An 18,998-nucleotide genomic window follows, 5' to 3' on the forward strand; every position below is an offset into this window, starting at 1 on the left:
ATACATTATCTAAATGTTTTGTAAGTTATATCATTGGCCCTACTGTTCTACTTAAATTTCATGTTGTCACGGCAAAGCATGTGGGTACCTTATTAAAAACAGACTTCGAAATAGCCCTGCTAAAATAATCACATTTGAACAGCAATCTAAAAGTCATTGCAAGGCTGTAAATGGTAATTCTGACCATTTTTAAACATTGGGTTCTGCTACCAAAATAATGAACCACTGTGCTCAGTGTTAACAAAGCGATTTTCTGAATCCTACTTTCTAAAACTGCATTTTTTTCTTAAGATGTCGAAAGCCGTTATTGTAAAAGAGTCAAACAATGCAAGTGTCATTCAAAGAGAGCACAAGTGCAGCAAGGTTAGTTGCCTTGGAAGCAGTAGTTGGGGTTTGGTGGGATCTGTTTGTTGGTACCTTGAACACTGGGGGTGGGGTTGCTGACAAGGCCTTACGCCCGGACAGGTGAGAGAAATGGAGGGGGGAGGAAGGGAAGGATGTTGGTGTGTGAATCTCGGGCTGGTTTGTAACGACCGCTGAGTTGGATCGCACTGACCCAAATTAGAGGAAGTCTACAAGTCCTGACCCTGTCCCCGCCTCAGGCTGTGCAGGGAGGTGGTGGTTGTTTGGGTGGATGTTGGTGGACAGAGCACACAAAAGTGGCAACCATGGTGGAAAACAGTGTGGGAGTGCAAGATGGCGAACACAGGTGATCAAATGCCACATCCTGTATATAATCATCTTAATTCCTTTTAAATCCTACATATGGAATTATTAGCAAGAGTATTTACTGTGATTCTAGTTAAGGCTGTGAAAAAGAAGTGGACCTTGGCACCAGGATTTGTTCGAAAAATATAGGAAGCCATAATTGGACAAGAATGCAGCTTTAGTTAATTAGCTTGTCTTGCCTGGAAACTACATCCACTTCTTTTGGACGATCAGAATGTTGTTCTTTTTGCTCACCAATTGCAGCCTTCACCTCCACTGCTTCTGATTCCTGAGAGAAGTGACTGAGTCCCGCGGCGTTCAAAGCCCTCACCCTGAACACGTACTTCTCTCCGGTCATTAGACCGTGGCAGATGAACCTACAAGAAGGTCTGGGACTTAGACAACATGGTACATTTAAATACATATGAAGAAAAAAGGGACCTTTACCTGGTCGCATTGACAGGTTTGTTGTTGCAGGGTTCCCAGATGTTGCTACCCACAATGCTAGCCTCGATATAGTAGCCCACCAACTCTTGAGCGTCATGGGAGGCTTCCCAGGATACCACGACTGACGTGGCTGTGTTTCTCGTAGGAACAACTTTGCTTGGAGCAGCTGGGGTGTCTGCAGATTCAAACATATTCTAATGTCACAACTGAGAATGCAGACTGTTCGACATACTTGGAAATACGGTAAGGGACTTCTCTGACCCAGCTTGTCTCCAACCGTGGTGGCCTCAGTTGGGTCGGATGGCTCGCCGACGCCAGCAGAGTTGCAGCAGCGGACACGGAAGCAATAGGAGTTCCCTTCGGCGAGGTCAAACAGAGCGAAACGAGGTGATTTGACGGGGATCTCCGTGTTCACCCTCTGCCAAGTGTCTGTGCCTGACACACACTGAGGGACAAGAAATGGTCAGTAACATCATCCTTAGCTCCATCTTCAGTTTGGTTGACTCTTTTGAAATGTTACTGGGTTCAAAGGGTACCACAATTTCATATGGTATCAAACCTAACTGACCAGAGTGATCTGTACTGTACCACTTTTCCTTATGTACCACAGTGGCAAGGTTCCTAAAGGGTGGAGCTAGACACACTGCAGAAAATGGATTAGAAAGTGGATTCAAAGCTGTTGGTATTTCATATTTAAGGATAATGTCAGTACACAGGGCTGTACCATGTCACTTTCTCTTTCTTTCATGAATCCAGTGATGAGGTACACTCTCACACTGCTAAGTTGTAACACTATTTACATCACACCTACACACCACTCTGTGGAAAGACAGGCCAGGTTAGTTAGTTTATGTCATATCAAGGTGAGCGGGACAGAACGGAACTGTACCATTTGGTGGTAATGTGGCTTTTTTATGGGAAGTAAACATGCTCAATTACCTTCTCCACATAGTACATGACACCCTCCAGGCCTTTCTCACCAGGCGGCTTCCAGCTAAGCACTACATAATTCTTGGTTGCTTCTGTCACCTGCAGGGCACGAGGTCTGCCAGGAACAATACCCTCTGCCAAAAGATACACCAGACATCACGAGTAACGGGCAAATAAACCTATGAAAGTTTTTTTTCTGAAGTTGCAAATTCTGATCTTATAACCTGCAGGTTCTTCCTCTGTGACGATGATTTGGCCGGTCCAAGGAGCAGAGGTACCTGACAATAAGAAGGTGGCTGGTGTTTCAAATTCTCAAATATCACCCGACTAAGAATGTCCAAATGATACCTCTCATGCGAGCGCGGTCGGCTGGGTCCATGGCGGCCACGGGTTCAGACACCCGGGAGGGACGGCTCATGCCACTCTTGTTGACAGCGCGCACACGGAAGATATAAGACCGGCCCTCGACCAACCCAGTGACGGGAAATCGGGCGAACTTAACAGGAGTGTCATTGCACTGGATCCAGTGGTTGGTTCCAACCTCACATCTGCACATATTTTGCTACCACAGTTACCACTAACAGATTATCTTTAGAGAAACATTGCACTTCATTGGTGTTTGAATATCTTTCCCATCAAGGCATCCTCAATGCTGACATTTCCATTTGATAAGAGATAGAGAACATAGGGTCAGGTTAGAGTTTCCATAAAAATATAATTTTAGACTCTCAATGTCTAACCTGTCCACAAAGTAACCTAGGATAGAGTTGCCGCCATCGACCGCCGGCTGCTTCCAGGTGACAATGATGTAATCCTTATTGGCATCCAGACAGCCCACATCTAGCGGGGCCCCTGGTGCTCCTTCCACTTCAGCATCAGCATCTTGGACATATGGAAAGAAGGTCAGTTCTGTTTAGTTTAAAATGCCAAAATAGTCCAAAGCTCTTGTGTTCTATCAACAGTGCCACTGAAGTCAACGTGACCTGGCAGTGGCTGATGAATGATGAATTCCAACATGTGCCACCTGAGAGAGGATGGAAAGATCAGATGACCTCAGAGGGCTGCAAAGATAAGCTTCACTGACCACGTTTACCATGGTGTTATGTCTCTATTGGAGATATTTAAAAACCAGTGGCTCAGCTGCTTTGAATGCTATAAGTGCCAGAGGTCTTGTTATTGTATTTGACCTTGACTCAGTGGCATACTTGGCAAAGACAAGCAAGCTGCATGTAGGAATTCATCATAGACTGTAAAAGATGAATAGGCTGGTCTTTTATGAAGTAAATTGCATCATTTTGTTCTTTTTTAAATAGGTTTTTGACCAGGTGTTAGTGTTTGGTGGCGGAAGGCACCTCCACCATCATTCTGATGCATAATCTTGTCATTACACACACACACACACACACACACTCAAACCCTTGTAAATAGAAATGACGGCATTTCAAGTTTAGAGAAGCTGACCTCTCACAAAGACATAGGCAGAGTATGTTTCATATCCAGACTTGGTGGTGACCCGCAGGGTGTAAAGTCCTTCATCCTCTTTGTTTAGGTGTGTGAGGGTCAGTGTGGCTCGGTCCCCACTCCAGTGCATGTGGGTCCACTTAGATGGAGACAGTAGTACATCTGGGAGGGCGCATCACAATGCAAACTCCATTTACAAATAGTCAACAAGGATATGTACAACATGCAACTTGGTACTTGGTACTTGGTACTTGGTACTTGGTACTTGCCGTCTCTGTACCAGTGGACCTCTGGCTGGTAGCGGTGCAAGGGAGGGTTGATGATGACCGTACATCCCAAACTCATGGTCTCACCCTCCCTCCCAAACGACACACCAAACTTATCAACAATGTGAGTTTGGAAGTTGATGCCATACTCAGACACTGGGCCATCTACACATGGACACAACAACAAGGTGCCGGTGAATATTCTCAGGTCATTTAATGGACTGTTCAGGTTGTCTTAGAAGACGTTTTGCATCTCATCTGAGCAGGCTTTAAAGGAGGAGGCACCGAAACCAACCAACCAACCGAAAATGTACACATTCTGGAGATAGAATGCAGATGATTTGAAATAAAGCCATCTACGTAAATGTTGAGAAGCCATCTCTGAACGGAGGGTCTGCGACACCACATTTCTCCCACATACAAAGCTGTCTTTTCATCCCTTCCTAGAAGATTCCATCATTTAGCCCCTAACAAATAAACAAGGCACAGTCACCTTAGTTTCAAGTGGGTCCATGATCATCATTACATCTGAATGGAATACTAATAATGGAAGGGGATACCACCCAAATAACAATAGACCATTGTATCCCAACGACCGTCATTTGCCACCACAAAAGAGTAAAACCATTCCTGTCTGGACATGCCTCCTCCTTTAGAGGATAAATACACTGGATCTTGCACCAAGTTCTCAGACTAGAGCTGTCCTATCGCCTGACGTCTTTTAAGACAACCTGAACAGTCCGTTTGAGATCAATTCAATACCCTGAGGACAACAAGATGTTTTTTGTAAATTTAACAATGATGGAAAACAATGGCAATGTTGTGCAAAGTTAGCAAGATGGTGACACTAAAGGTACTCAGTGGTGCTAAGAAGAGCTATCTCATGAGGCACAACAAACCAAAGAAAACCTTGTTGAAGTCAAGATTAAATAAATTGCCCTTTGCTACGGTTATGCTATTCAATTTCCAATGTTAATCAGGCGCAGTAATCTACAGCGGTACATGTATGTAAAATGTATGTATTTATAATATCGATGGACACATACCTAAACAACATACATTAGCTACTTTGCATATGTGTTGAAAATGGAAAAATGGTTAAAGATAATAACTAATACTGGTGGTCATGCACAGTCCCGGCTTGTGTGATGTTAATCAAACCAAACCATATGACCCAGTTACCTTTAAAACTGGTCCCTGCAGCATCAAAGAAACAAACACGCATTCAAATAAGGTGAATATCACAATCTTAGGTATTAATTTAGTAATGGGATGAACACAAGTCACTCAAAAATTCGACATTTGCAAACATAATACTTTTATTTGATTGGCACTATCATAAAGATTATATGTACAGTAATATGTGGATGTTCCTAATATAATAATTAGCATTCAATGCAATGAACGGGAGCAGTTTAGAGTGTCTAATTAACTGTAATTGAGCTCTATTGTCTTTGAAAAGGCAGATTTTTGGTTATAGCTCTTCTATCAAGTGCAGGAAGGTGTTGACGGTTCATCGTATTACAAAGTTAACACCTTACAACGTTATACAGCTCTTGTCTTGTGTCTCATCAGATGTTGGTGTACCAAATGGCCACAGGTTGAATATAATAATAAGAACAAGAATAGTAAAAAGAAAAATAATAATAATAATTGATTGGATTTCTTGAGCGCCTTTCTAGACACCCAAAGGACTTTACACTAGTCTACCCATGATTCATTCACTCCAGGGTCACACGCTAATATCCATAATAGACACGAGCATCCTCCTATTCTTCTGGTTTACTTCTATTAAATTTTCAACAACAGGTTTTCAACAAATGATATCAGACACACTGTAAATAGTTCATACGTACGTCTCGGAGCAGGCAGGCACTCGTCCACTTCACCTCTGAACCCTGTGTGATGAGCAGAAGCAGTTACCTTGGATGCAACATGATATGATGTTTTGCCATTTGTGTTGAGTGCTGCATGCCTCACATACGCCAGACAAAGGGTCTCTAATCATGAGGGCATCTAACGGAGATGTTTCTGAATGTGTATTTTGGTTCAGGTTGTCTGTGACGTACTCTTTACGACAACTGAGGCAAAGGCGGACAACTCCCCCTTGGAGTTCATGGCAGAGACTCGATACTGGGCTGTGTCGTCAAAATCGCACCTGAAAGAGGAGAACATTATAAATTCTAATTTGCACATTCCTTCCTTTAAAAGCTCACATGCGCAGCCCTTACTCCCTCACTCCCCCACCCCTGCAAACATGTAAATCACCATCTCTCAGGCTCATCCAGGAATACTCTTACAGTAAATAGACACCACTGGTGATGTCATGTGCACCATTTGCTCTCTAAGCTGTGGTCATGAGTGTACTGAGTAATGGCCACTGGCATTTATAGTTATTAACAACCAGGGAACCAAGATATTTTACTAATTGATTAATACTGTGGCATCTTTTGAATATCATATTAGTGTCTTTTGGGGCATGCTTCGTTTGGGACAGGAGATACCCACCTGTTGATCTCCAGTGAGTGCACGCTGTATTTGCTCTCAATTTTGTACTTGCCAGCGTTGGTCAGAGGGTCAATAGCCACGTTGTTTTTGTACCTTGTGAGAGGAACAACAACAGGGTTAAAAAATATTTTCATCTTCGGTTGTTGAGATATCCAGCTGATGTTTTTGAGTGTCTTTGACGACGTACCAGACGACCCGAGGGTCAGGCCAGCCGCTCACGGTGCAATGCAGACGCACGCACTGCTTCTCCCACACGGTGTGAGAGCGAGGCTTGATGACAAACTCTGGAGCGTGCATCAGGCTGTCTTCATTCATGCGCTTAAAGTGCTCCTCATGCTCGTGGATCTAAAGGCGAGATGGCCACAACATCACACTGCTGCACACACAACAAATGAATTCATGACCTGGCAAAGACAACTGCAGGAAGGCAAAGTAAAAAAATATTCTCCTCCTTCCCTGTTAGTATCCTATTAGCTAGCTAACAAAATGGCAACCGGGACCGGATGTCAGCTTCGTTAGATTGCCGTCTATGATGTCAGCAGCGGCCTCTTAAAATGTTAACACAAAACACGTTTTTTATAGTTTCACAGTTACAGTTTTGCATGTATAAAACAATTCTAAATACATATAAATGATGAATGAAAGTGATAAATGACCATCAACCACCACCACCTTCCTGTCTTCCCATGAGTTATTTCCTGAATTCAATAGTGTTTCTCACCTTCTTTGTTAAAAATGCTTGCACTGTATATTTATTTTTCCCGCCATATTTCTCTATTCTAGCTTTTATATGGGACATATAGGATATAATTATAATTTGAGTTACTTGCTTTCCTGCTTATCTAAATAATAGTTAAGCCAGAGCCCATAAATTCAGGCTAAAAGTCTCACACACAATGCAGTCAACCATAAAACCAGGATATTTAGTGTATGGTGTTGGGGGAAGTTACATGACTGTAGGAAGAGTTTTACAGGTGGAAAACATCATCCAGAGGACTATCAACCGAGAGAGGACGTGTTGGTATCAGAACCCAAGCCAAATGGGGTGGTCAAAGCAGACCCCCCCACCCCACTTTCTTGGTAAAGACTGTGAAAAAGACGGTAAATCTGAACTTGACAGCCTCTTTGTCAGCCTTTATTACAATAGACGTAAACACGTTAAGAATGGTGACTCTTGGCCTTCCAGGATCACCGTCATGTTTCTGAGCACTCTGTTAACTTCCACTGTTATGCAGGCGCCACACAACTTCATGCAGTCATCAAAGAACCCCGCATGAAACGAGCCAGCTATCCAAACTCCAGGCATGTCTTAAGGACATCAAGATCTGATGCAGACTTCATGGTTCCATTTATCACTGCAAGTCTTCCAGGTCCTGAAGCAGCAAAACAGCCCCATACCATCACACTACCACCACCATATTTTACTGCTGGTACGATGCTCTTTTTCTGTTCAAAGTTTCATTTAAAAACTGCATTTTGTGTTCAGTTGTGTTTGTCATTGATAAATATTTACATTTTTTGACGATCTGAAACATTTAAGTGTGACAAAAAAATTAGAAATCAGTAAGGGCGCAAACACTTTACACCAATGTATATGTGGTTCTTAGTTCTTTATTTTTAATACATTTGCAAACATTTAAAATGTTTTTTTTTTCATGTTGTCATTATGGGGTGTTGTGTGAAGAATTTTGAGGAGAAAAATGTAATTTATTAAATTTTGGAATAAGGCTGTAACATAGGAAAATGTAGAAAAAACGCTGTGAATGCTTTCGGGATGCACTGTATTTGTTGCTAATGATGTGCTATGGATGGCTGGGAAGCGTCTTGCTGTGCCTTGAATAGCCTAACACAAAAACACCCATGGGATTAACATTGTGCGTTCTCCTTGTGTCCCATGGAGGCCTGAGGAATTTGTCACCTTCTTTGTCACGCATAAATACAGTGACGGTCACGTTATGAATTGTAAGATATACAGTACGTGGGTGGCTGCCTTGTGTAATGGGCTGAAAGTAAATACCACTTAGACACGTGTAGACAGATACTAGATGCTATCTAGTAGTGTATTTTGCTCCTCTAATGTAGCTAAAGGAGTAAATGTGTCTGAAAACAGAAATATGCAAGATATGAGATTTAACTACAGCCTTTGCAGCCCTCTCATTAAATTGTGCAGGTGTACCTAATGTTGAATGAGGTAATAAATGCTTGGCCTCTCATACTGTACTTAAGCAAAGGGTGTGATCACAAATGAGATTATCCCACTCACCGTTTTGTTCAAGGAGATGCGCTCGGCTGACTCGCGCATGGCCTCCTTCCTGGAGACCTGCTCCGACCTCTCCATCTCCAGGCCGCTGGTAAACAGATCTCTGCGCTCCATGTGTGAAGAAGTGTTCCTTAGCCTTGTCTCTTCTGCGTCGGAATACCCCGTAGCAAAGTCTTGACTGGCAGAGAAGAGCCAAACATAGGTGTGTCGGAAGCAGGGGGTTAAGCACAAAGTCAATAACCTCAAGACTGAACATTCAATTTGTTATTACCTGCTCCTGAAGAGGGGCACCACGTAGCCAATGATGTGGTTCTCTTTGTCCACAGCCAAGTAAGAGGGCTTGGCTCTCTTAGGCAGAGGGTTCAGTCGGCTCTTGTCCAGTCCAGAGGGTGAGGACCAATCAAGTCTGAGACAGGAACATAGGGGTACAGTCAGTACGAGGTACACTGTGTTAATGTCGCAAAGACTCCTAATTATTGGAGTGTGTCAAGTTGTCACCTGGACCTTTCAAGACCAAACAATATAGAGAAACTGCAGATGGACAGTATTTAGGGATATTATTGTCATTGTTGCCATTCAATATACAGTATATGCATATTGCCATTTAAAGGTATAATACTTTCGCACTAGAGTGAGGGCTGGAGCATGTTTCATGTTTTCTATTTGACTAAAATAGAATGTCTAGGGATAGGCTCCAGCATCCCCCCGCGACCCTAACGAGGATAGGCGGCATAGACAACAGATGGATGGATGGATATCAGATGTTTATTATTTAAATGGATTTATTCAAATCCTCAATTAACAGCTACAAAATATATTATATAAAATATTATATAAAACATCCATAAATATAATAATGCTAAATACCCATCTCAATAGACAAGGTCAAATCTCTGCATGTAAATTTCGAACTATTTTCAATCACAACCCCATATCGTTCATTTCAAAGAGCCAGCTATTGGAGCCGATTCCTTCGACGCATCACTAGGGTGAACGTGGTGCCACGTGGTCCAATCCAACAGTGTGAAGGTACTGCCAAGGTAGTCTCTTTCAGCGTAATGAGAAAGTGCCTCGACTTGTTGGAAGAACAGTTCAGGTTTCAAACGTTTATGTCACAGGTCATTGTTACTATTCACAGTTCCATCGAAGATAATATACCTACTGTTGGCTGGCCCTGTGTGATAGAGACTGACAGGGGCCCCAAAAAAATAGGTGATTATTCCAAAAAAGGGGGCAGCATGCTTTTGTTTTCATGTAGCCCAGTCTTTAATTTCAAGTCTCAAGTCAAGTGTCAAGTAAAAACGTGCAAACCCAAGACGAAACAGGTCGAGTCAAGTCCGAAGTCACAGGCTTGACCTTTTCGTGTCCTTACGAGTCATAATCACTGTTTAGTGTCTCCCAAAGAAGACGCAGCTGACAAGTGCTGACATAACATTCAGGATTTAGTCAGTCCATCGACATGTAATCCACACATTTGTTGTTAATCTGTCAAGTGGAGGTTATGTTTTTGCCCGCGTTTATCTGTTTGTTTGTTTGTTTGTTTGTGTAACTTGTGTAACTCAACTTGAAGAGTTTTTAATGGATTTGGATGAAATGTTCAGGAATTGTCGGAATGGGATATGGAAGAACTGATGACATTTCGGGGGTGATCTGGATCACCATCTGGGTGCAGGAATTTTGTAAAGGATACTTTAACATTGTGAGATAGGTCCATTTCCTGCATTGATGCATATAACTCCACCAAAAATAGTCAGAGCACTTGGACAAAAAATACAGGACAGGTTTCCAAAAGATTCTACAAAATATCAAAGACTGATCCAAAAATGTAGGATTGCTATTTTGGTGGGAATCACAATATGGGGGGAACTATGACGCTTGGCGGAGGTCTGCGCTGTCAGAGTACTTTTCTAAAAATATCTTGTTGTTGTGCTCAGGGTATAAACCTGATTGCACACTAATAGATGCATTCAATGAGGCAAAATCAAAGATTCAATCACTTTTGTTGAATGGGAACACATTTTACTCATGCACTGAAAATCTCACATATTTTCAAGTCATCAGACTAAAGTCCAAGTCAGGTCCCTAGTCATTGATGTCCAAGTTGAATTCCAAGTCTTTGATGACATTGTCAAGTTGAGTCTAAACCAGGGGTGCCACATCTGGCCCGCCAAGCATTTGAATCTGGCCCACCAGTTGCTTCCAAAGTATTTAACTTAAACTTTTAACATACAAACCAGCAACATGATTTGCACGTAGTCAGAGTCAAGCTGAGACAACCTTTTGATGGTTTAAGTAGCTTTTCACAAGCAGCGATCCAGACAACTACCTCACCCACGGTGCAAACACAAGTCAACAAATATGTGACGCACAACTTATGCTACCCACTGCACTCTGGGAAGTAAAAAAGGAGGGACATTCACATCCTCTTTAATCATCAATGTTTTTTTGTTCATATTCATGTACATTGTGGGTGTCTTATTCAGTAAACAAAACTGTAAAATGTTGTTATTTGATGTGGTTTGATGTTTAAAGTGCTCCTGAAAATAGGGACACAAGCACTTATAGCAGATTGGATGAGCGTAAAACAGTGTGAGTATATCAAATACATAGTCTGGCCCCCCGGCCAATTTTGTTAACGCAATGCGGCCTGTGAGTCAAAAAGTTTGCCCACTCCTTGACTCTAAACTAATCAAAATTGTGACTCGAGTCCAAGTCGCGTGACTTAAGTCCACACCTCTGCGTATTAGTAACTCCTTTTAGGACACATTACTTCAGGAGATCACATCTAACACATTTTCCAGTCACTCCAGGTCAGGTTTGAGTAAAGCATGTAGGCTGGGGGTTGGTTCTCGTGTGTGATAACAGTCAAGAGTGTGAAGGGAGCTGGCCTCATTTTCTTGGGTCACACCGATTAAGCACTTACATTCTTGCAGGAATAAAAGCTGTCGCTATTTGCAAAAAGAACGTATTGTTACGGAGCAGCTGGTGGTTGCATCATCGCTGCATCGTTATCATCCTTTCCTCGCCCGAGCAGAGAATGTTAGTTTGGGCGGGTGGCTGGTGGAGCGCCAGGCAAAGATCAACTAACAAAACCTAAGCCCTCTGACCTGTTCACACGCTCAGAGCAAGTGTATTTAAAGATGTCCGGCGCACTGTACCAGATTGGGTTGCTGTGTAGGTTGTCAAAAGGTGCAAAACAATCTGAGATCTCACATTTTTTGACACCCTTCTCCTCGACTATGAAGGTTAATAGACTTCTTTGGTTCCAACCCAGCATTGCACAGATGAAAAGTCTATTCCGGCCATTACAGGAGGTTTTTCTGGCATGCATGGAAGCAAATGGCACTTTCACTCTGCAAAGAGCATGCTGGAACATCATGCAGGAAATAAACAGGCAGCAGTGCGCATGTGTGGAATGTACCATGGTTAAAGTGGATGGATGGACGGGAATGGAATGGAAGATGATGCCAGAGCTCAGAGGAGAGGGTCAATCATCCATTGTGAGGATGAAAAATGGAGGTGGAAATTAGGAATTCTTTTATCTTTCATCTGGGCCTCCTTTCCTTACCCCCTGGTGCTGCTGCTGCTGCTGCTGGTGCCAGCAGTGTATCTGCTGCCAGACTGGTAACGATAGCCACGGTCATAGTGGCGGTGGTGCTTCTGGTAGAACGGTACTGAGCCAGACATGATGCACGGCACCCTGAGTATCCAAGGTTCTTCTTGACTAGCCGATTGTCCGTCTGGTGAGTTAGTGTTCAAGAGCACATTTGGCTTTCATTGGTGAATGGTGGTTACAGCATTTGTCAACATGTTCCTTTCAGTGGAACATGTATTGTTAATTTAGCACTGTGCAGGCAAAATAGTAGCAAAAACGTTTACCATAATCAAACAACATGACCTCATATCCAAGCAATCAGGCAATGTCGCTCATGATGCATGAAAATATCAGCAAGGAATCTCTCACCTGTTATTTCTGCAGGACACTTGCCACTTACCCACTGCGGCCTCAGAGCTTCCGTTTGTGAGCTCAAAGGGAAAATGTGCTAAGACTCCACAATCAAAGCTTGAAAAGCCAAGCAGGCAGGTAGATAGGTAGGTTCAGGACTGTGTCCACACAACAAAAATAACATGGGGCCTGGCCAGAATGTTCGAGCAGCAGCCACAGCCATTTATGGTGAGGGTGGGGGTAAATATAGCTGAGAGGGTGCGGGAGGGCGTCGGGGGGTGCATGTGTGATGAAGGTCTCGAGCCAATGTGCATCCATGATTGATAAGCAGGTAAACATGACTTTTTTCCATTGCGTTCCATGGGAGGATACAGCAGCATGCTGGTGACACTTTAAGCCTTGTTTTTGGGGTGGTAGACTGGTCGTCTCCCAACCTGAATGTTGCTGGTTCCATCCTCAGTCCTCCTGTGACCATGTTGAAGTATCCTTGGCCAAGATACTGAACCCCCTGTTGCTCCTGATGCTGCGTCATCACTAGGTAAATGTGTAAACAGTGGCGAAACGCTTTGAGTTGAAATGTAGTGGCGCTTCTAAGTTTAGCCATTGCTATTGTTACTTGCACGACAAACAACCCGTGCCAGCCAGACACCGCCTCATTGTCACTCTCTCTTTCGCCACACGCTCAGGTTTCACTCTCGTTTGTGAGCTGTACAAATTATGAATACACGTTTCATTTCATTTATATTCCTTATTTATTTTCACGTAATTCAGGTTTTTGCACATGTGATATTCAGCATTGGATGCAAAATGAAACATTGTTTTTACTGTAAACAAAAGAAGCACAGCACATGATTAGACTAATATGAAAACATGACATCATGTATATATGGATGTACACACATACAAACCAATAACGATATAAAAACCACTCCAAAGAAAACTACGTTTGTTTATGGAAACATTTTTTAAAAGGTAAAAAACACCCCCACCGCTAGCATTTTGTGACACTAAACTTCAAAGTCAAAATGCAAAAGAAAACAATGACTGAGAATGACTTAAGACAAGGTTTTAACCTCTGAGTCATCTCATGTCAAATTCCTGGAAAGTAATCCTCCCTTCACAGCACTGATGTTGTATCACCTGTTGTCTGACCCATGCTTGTCTGTCAACATCTATTATTTACCGTGGGCGGGAAGTGCGAAACAAATTACAATCACATAAACTGGAAAGGGAATATACGCAAGCCCAGATTGACAGGAATGGAGGCTAATATGGAGGACAATGCATGTCGTTGAAATGATTAGCTCTAAACATGAGTGTGCATGCTGTGTTGAATAAAGACATGAAATGAAATGAAATTTTAATACCTGTGTGATTTAAGATAAACAGCGGACACATAACACATAACACATAAATAAATAAATGCAACTGAAATGCTAATGTGCTTCACCTTTGGTTAATTTGTTTTCTGAAATGTTAAAGTGTTTTGCAATTCCCAGCCACGGAAAAAAATACAAAGGGAATGGACTGAACTGGCCGGATTGGTTGAAAGCTTATCACTTCCGTAATTTTGTTTTGCTGTTTTTAAAGTGTTTTGCACTTCTCGGCCACCGTAATTATGTACTGTGTTAACAATTTTCACCACTCCTATGTAAAGACAGAAATAGCCAAAGGGAGTAAACAGTAACTTCAAGTATAATCACACAGACAGTATAAATCACAAACAATGGAAATTCCAGGGATAATGCTCATTTCGAACATGCTATTTTTACAGAAGACACACAAGTAGAGAAGTCTTGTCTATTGTGGCATATGCTTGTTTTATTGCATAACATTATGGAGGAACTTCGCTTGTACATCCATATATGGACATATCCAGGAACCAGACCGAACGTAATGAAGGATTTGGGAAAAGTACATTTATCAGTCTGAAGGTGAAAACATTCAGCATTATTTATTTAGTCAAGAATAATAACGTTGTTTGACACGTAATTGTGTACTCACGTATTAAAATACATTATTTTAAATTATATTTATCTATCCTAAGTCTCGCTGTATAGACTTTATAGCGATTACAAATATTTTCATGCATATCAACACCCCCACTGTTTTCAGTTGGTTCGTCCCGAGCGGATTGACGACGCTAACACGACAAGTCAGGAAGTGAAGGGCGGTGGTTGAGAAAAACTAGCTAACAGTTGTCTGCTTGTTGTCGTCAGGTAAGCCACTCTTTTCCATCTTTTATTACAGTCGGTAATATTTATGTGTCATAATTATGGGCGTTAGACATGAACGATCGACGAACATACGCGTGTGGTTTTAAGAACGTGTTTTTTTTTTAAGTAGTTTCAAGCACATAAAAGCGGACGGTTAGCTTAGCTGACGATAGCTAACTGGGCCGACAACATAAATGTTCGCGCAGAGGCACAGAAGACAACATTTAGACGTAGAATTGTGCTAAACACGTAAATTTGATGCTGTTGTGCGGATTATTACCAACAAAGCTACTGCCTCTGTAACGTCAGGTGGCGTTGGTGTGACCCGCTCTCGCATTCCATTAAGATTGCAAGGAACGTCGTTTTTTTCATGTCATTGCTACTGGAATTACGATGTGTTCCCCTTTTAGCTTCTTAAACGAAATTGTGAAGATAATTACTAGGCCGTAGACCTGAGCAATAGGCCCCTGTCAGGACCCATTCTATTGATATTGACAAAATGTTATGGCTTGCGTAATTGTTATCAACTGTCCTAAAACAGCCTGTCAACCATGCCTCAGCTTGTGTTGCAGCATCAAAACCTTAAGCGTTGAAACATTGGAGACTTGGCCTGATAAGGGCATCAGTGCATACATCACTGACTTTTCTCCCGTCAGTGACGCAGTGATCTAGAAAGGAGAAGAACACTTCCATGTATAGCTGAGAGGGGGATGCCGCTCGGGATTAACAGGCTGGGAGTGCAATTGTGGGCGTGTGAATATCATCGTATGGAATGTTTAATATATGCCGTTAAAATGTGCTGGTTTTAGGACTTAATCCATCAAAATGTCGAGCAAAAGGGCAAAGGGAAAGACCACCAAGAAGCGCCCCCAGCGCGCCACTTCCAATGTTTTCGCCATGTTTGACCAGTCCCAAATCCAGGAGTTCAAGGAGGCCTTCAACATGATCGACCAAAACCGCGACGGTTTTGTCGACAAGGAAGACCTCCACGACATGCTGGCCTCGCTGGGTGAGTACAACGGAATGCCACGAAGAGCAGAGTTACATTTCGTAGTAATGTAGTAAGCAGACCTGCCAGTGCATTTTCCGTACTCGGCACACATTTTCACCGTTAAAATAAATTCCGCTCCTCCCCAGGTACGCATTTTGTTCTGTACAGTTTGCCTGAAAGTCTATTCGCCCGTTACTTAAGCGTTTAGCCTGAATTACGTAGCGTGTTTGAACGCATCATCACCGGAAAACCACAGTGCTTCAGGTAATACTGCTCCAACGTAGAGAAAAGGAGACAGTTATTCATTCTTCTATGTGCAATATATGAACATGTGGTTAATAGTGAATATTTATTTTATTCTGTGTGCTAAGTTGGTCATCTTACGTGGTACTGTGAAGGAGTGCTTTCTGAGTTGTAATTTGTTTCCGAACTGGATGTGATGACTATCATATGCAGGTATGCGTGTGTACGCAGACTATAAAGGCTGCGATTGGTCAGCTTGTATAATTATTTCCGGTGTCTAAACGACTCATTCATGCAGACCACCTGCGTGAACGCCTGCTCCAATTTCTGCAGTAAAAATTAGTGTTGTAACACGTCGATTAGTCCCACCTTCACTGGCGATGATGGAAGCTTGAGTTGTGGTGGCTCACAGAGTTGCGCAGGGGCCATGTTGAGGATTTTGGGGTACATTTTCACACCTGCCGGTAGCGATGGCGAGGTCATGGCAAATACAGGTGGTCCTGTGGTTACGAATGAGTTTTGTGATGCAAGTCGAGTTGTGGTGTTAAAAAGTTTGTTCCTCAGGAATGTGTTGCCTTTTAATGATTTTCCTGTGTGGCTTTTGCAAGACAAGCGCGCAATTAGCAAATTACACGACTGAGTTTGTTTCAGTACAGCTGTATAAAAACAACTTCTGCAAGCACTTGTTTGGATTTCTTACCTGTCAGGTTGTAAATTGTCAGACTTTCAATGTGTGCTGTTCCTGTGTCTGATTCACAGGGAAAAATCCAAATGACGACTACCTGGAGGCCATGATGAATGAAGCTCCCGGGCCCATTAACTTCACCATGTTCCTCACCATGTTTGGAGAAAAGCTCAACGGCACAGACCCTGAAGACGTGATCAGAAATGCTTTTGCTTGCTTTGACGAAGAGGGAACGGGTACAAAGAATATTTATATATATATATATATATATATAAAGCTTCTGGCGATGGAGATTGAACATGAATGTGTGGAAGCAGTCCAGAAAATATTTGGGCTTTGTCACTGCAGGTTTCATTCCGGAAGATTACCTCAGGGAGCTGCTCACAACAATGGGTGACCGCTTCACAGACGACGAGGTGGACGAGCTCTTCAGGGAGGCCCCCATCGACAAGAAGAATAACTTCAACTATGTGGAGTTCACACGCATCCTTAAACACGGTGCCAAGGATAAGGACGATTGAGCAGATTGTTTTTCACCCGTGTCAGACCGCTGTATTGCCAATCTCAACTCTCCTGTAATAAACCCTTTCGTAAAGCAGACCAAAGCAATAACTCTCTGCTGTAATGGACGTCAACGTCCTACACTGCCAAAACCTACGCGTCTCCTTCGAATAAGATTTGTCATGTCTTTGTCATAGAGATGTGACCTAGCACCATGTTGGAAGATCTTAAGGGATATGTCGTTGCAATTTGTGTGATTGGATTACCTGAATTTTTGCATTTTATAATAGAAACTTTTTAAATAAAGCCCTCTATCATATTGTACCTTCCTATGTGCTTCACTTACAGGCCTATTCAATGAACAGCCCAGACTGTGGGTCATCCATTCATTTTCTGTGCCGCTTATCCTCACTAGGGTGCGGGGGTATGCTGGAGCCTATCCCAGCTGACTTATGGGAGAGAGGCGGGGTACACCCTGGACTGGTCGCTAGCCAATCACAGGGCACATATAAACAACCATTCACACCACACAGGACACCGAAGACCTGGGTTCCAATCTCCGCTTGGGCATTTCTGTGTGGAGTTTGCATGTTCTCCCTGTGCATGCGTGGGTTTTCTCCGGGTACTCCAGTTTCCTCCCAACATGCAAAAACATGCATGTAAGGTAACTGGCGACTCTAAATTGTCCATAGGTGTGAATGGTGGTTTGTGTATATGTGCCCTGCGATTGTACCTTGCCTCTCACCCAAAGTCAGCTGGGATAGGCTCCTGCGATAGGCTCCTGCGACCCTAATTAGGATTAGCGGCATAGAAAATGCATAGATGGAGGGTCATTATTCATAAACTAACATAGTTAGAAATCCCCCAGTTTTTGCATGCTTTGCGAGCCGTGACTTTGTTCGACCATCCTTGAACGCACCATTTAACTCTCCCACTCTACACAGGGAAGAAATACAGTATAGACTACTATACTTTTTCTTTCACCTCATATTTGGTCCCAAATCCTAATACTGTGTGGAAATGCATAAAGGTACGATTTGATGACATTGAGTGCTAATGTGCATATTTGTTTGGTGTACCTCCCTGAAAAACAAACTCCAGTTCTCCGTACTGTTATCGTTCACAACCCTAGTAAATTCATATGAATTTTGCAAATAAGGCCTATCGTTGTACCCAAATGCTGATGCTGTGTGTTAATGCATAAAGGTGAGGTTTGATGATGTTATGTCTGTGTTGAGTTCCAGCGCATACCTCAGTAACATTTATGCTGGCACACGGCCTGTCACAAACACGTCTGAGAACGATATGTGATCATCATCTCTCTGGAAAACAAACAGGTTGTACCACTGCTGAGTCTGTACAGTATTGCTTTTGAATTGATGTTACTTTACTTTTCTGAGAACAATATTTTCTTAAGTGCAATCTTTGGTATAGTCACTGAAATATCTAAAGAAACAAGTAGGAACAGCGACATTAGAAATGACACTGTAATATAGATAATGTATACTATGTTTTACAATATATAACATCATCAATAAGCTAAACAAATGCAGTGGTGTGAAAAAGTGTTTGCCCCCTTCCTGATTTCATATTTTTTGCATGTTTGTCGCACTTAAATGTTTCAGATCATCAAACAAATTTACATATTAGTCAATGAAAACACAACTGAACGCAAAATGCAGTTTTTAAAATAAACTATTTTTTATTATGAAGGGAGAAAAAAAATCCCAAATCCAAAAGTGATTGGCTCGTCTCAGTTTTGCCAGAAAACATCTTGATGATCCGCAAGATTTTGAGCCATAAGTTGAACTTTTTGGAAGGTGTGTGTCCCATTAC

General features: G+C 42.5%; 2 protein-coding genes across 12 annotated transcripts in view; one reads left to right on the forward strand and one right to left on the reverse strand.

Moving 5' to 3' along the window:
* The window catches only part of myom1b (myomesin 1b), a 30,559-nt gene extending 17,835 nt beyond the window's left edge, over nucleotides 1-12,724 (reverse strand). For 6 of the 11 annotated variants that reach the window (XM_054764902.1, XM_054764900.1, XM_054764893.1 and 3 more), the window contains exons 1-18: nucleotides 12,545-12,724; nucleotides 12,149-12,320; nucleotides 8,852-8,986; nucleotides 8,584-8,758; nucleotides 6,508-6,665; nucleotides 6,321-6,413; nucleotides 5,882-5,970; nucleotides 5,669-5,710; nucleotides 4,995-5,009; nucleotides 3,816-3,977; nucleotides 3,547-3,708; nucleotides 2,826-2,967; nucleotides 2,434-2,633; nucleotides 2,310-2,363; nucleotides 2,095-2,219; nucleotides 1,417-1,600; nucleotides 1,156-1,330; nucleotides 964-1,085 (exon numbers count right to left, since the gene is read on the reverse strand). In XM_054764902.1, coding sequence (XP_054620877.1) covers nucleotides 964-1,085; nucleotides 1,156-1,330; nucleotides 1,417-1,600; nucleotides 2,095-2,219; nucleotides 2,310-2,363; nucleotides 2,434-2,633; nucleotides 2,826-2,967; nucleotides 3,547-3,708; nucleotides 3,816-3,977; nucleotides 4,995-5,009; nucleotides 5,669-5,710; nucleotides 5,882-5,970; nucleotides 6,321-6,413; nucleotides 6,508-6,665; nucleotides 8,584-8,758; nucleotides 8,852-8,986; nucleotides 12,149-12,267 — 2,152 coding nt within the window. In that variant the 5' untranslated portion in view covers nucleotides 12,268-12,320; nucleotides 12,545-12,724. Of the gene's footprint in view, nucleotides 1-963; nucleotides 1,086-1,155; nucleotides 1,331-1,416; nucleotides 1,601-2,094; nucleotides 2,220-2,309; nucleotides 2,364-2,433; nucleotides 2,634-2,825; nucleotides 2,968-3,546; nucleotides 3,709-3,815; nucleotides 3,978-4,994; nucleotides 5,010-5,668; nucleotides 5,711-5,881; nucleotides 5,971-6,320; nucleotides 6,414-6,507; nucleotides 6,666-8,583; nucleotides 8,759-8,851; nucleotides 8,987-12,148 lie in introns of all 11 variants that reach the window. The other 5 variants (XM_054764901.1, XM_054764895.1, XM_054764904.1 and 2 more) reach the window with 3 other exon arrangements.
* Nucleotides 12,725-14,641: 1,917 nt separating this feature from the next.
* Nucleotides 14,642-18,299, forward strand: myl12.1 (myosin, light chain 12, genome duplicate 1). Its single transcript, XM_054764909.1, has 4 exons — nucleotides 14,642-14,745; nucleotides 15,552-15,751; nucleotides 16,736-16,897; nucleotides 17,010-18,299. Exons 2-4 carry the CDS (start codon nucleotides 15,568-15,570, stop codon nucleotides 17,180-17,182), a joined length of 519 nt encoding a protein of 172 aa, XP_054620884.1. The 5' UTR covers nucleotides 14,642-14,745; nucleotides 15,552-15,567; the 3' UTR covers nucleotides 17,183-18,299.
* Nucleotides 18,300-18,998: the final 699 nt, after the last annotated feature.

This window comes from Dunckerocampus dactyliophorus, chromosome 21 (genome assembly GCF_027744805.1).
Source record: "Dunckerocampus dactyliophorus isolate RoL2022-P2 chromosome 21, RoL_Ddac_1.1, whole genome shotgun sequence".
Lineage (NCBI taxonomy): Eukaryota > Metazoa > Chordata > Actinopteri > Syngnathiformes > Syngnathidae > Dunckerocampus > Dunckerocampus dactyliophorus.

Bases quoted from the DNA above. Each gene is read 5' to 3' on its own strand.
- myl12.1 (XM_054764909.1), top strand. From the start codon at position 15,568: ATGTCGAGCAAAAGGGCAAAGGGAAAGACCACCAAGAAGCGCCCCCAG. The intron at 15,752-16,735 runs GTGAGTACAACG...TCTGATTCACAG, and splicing joins CGACATGCTGGCCTCGCTGG to GGAAAAATCCAAATGACGAC. The intron at 16,898-17,009 runs GTACAAAGAATA...TTGTCACTGCAG, and splicing joins CTTTGACGAAGAGGGAACGG to GTTTCATTCCGGAAGATTAC.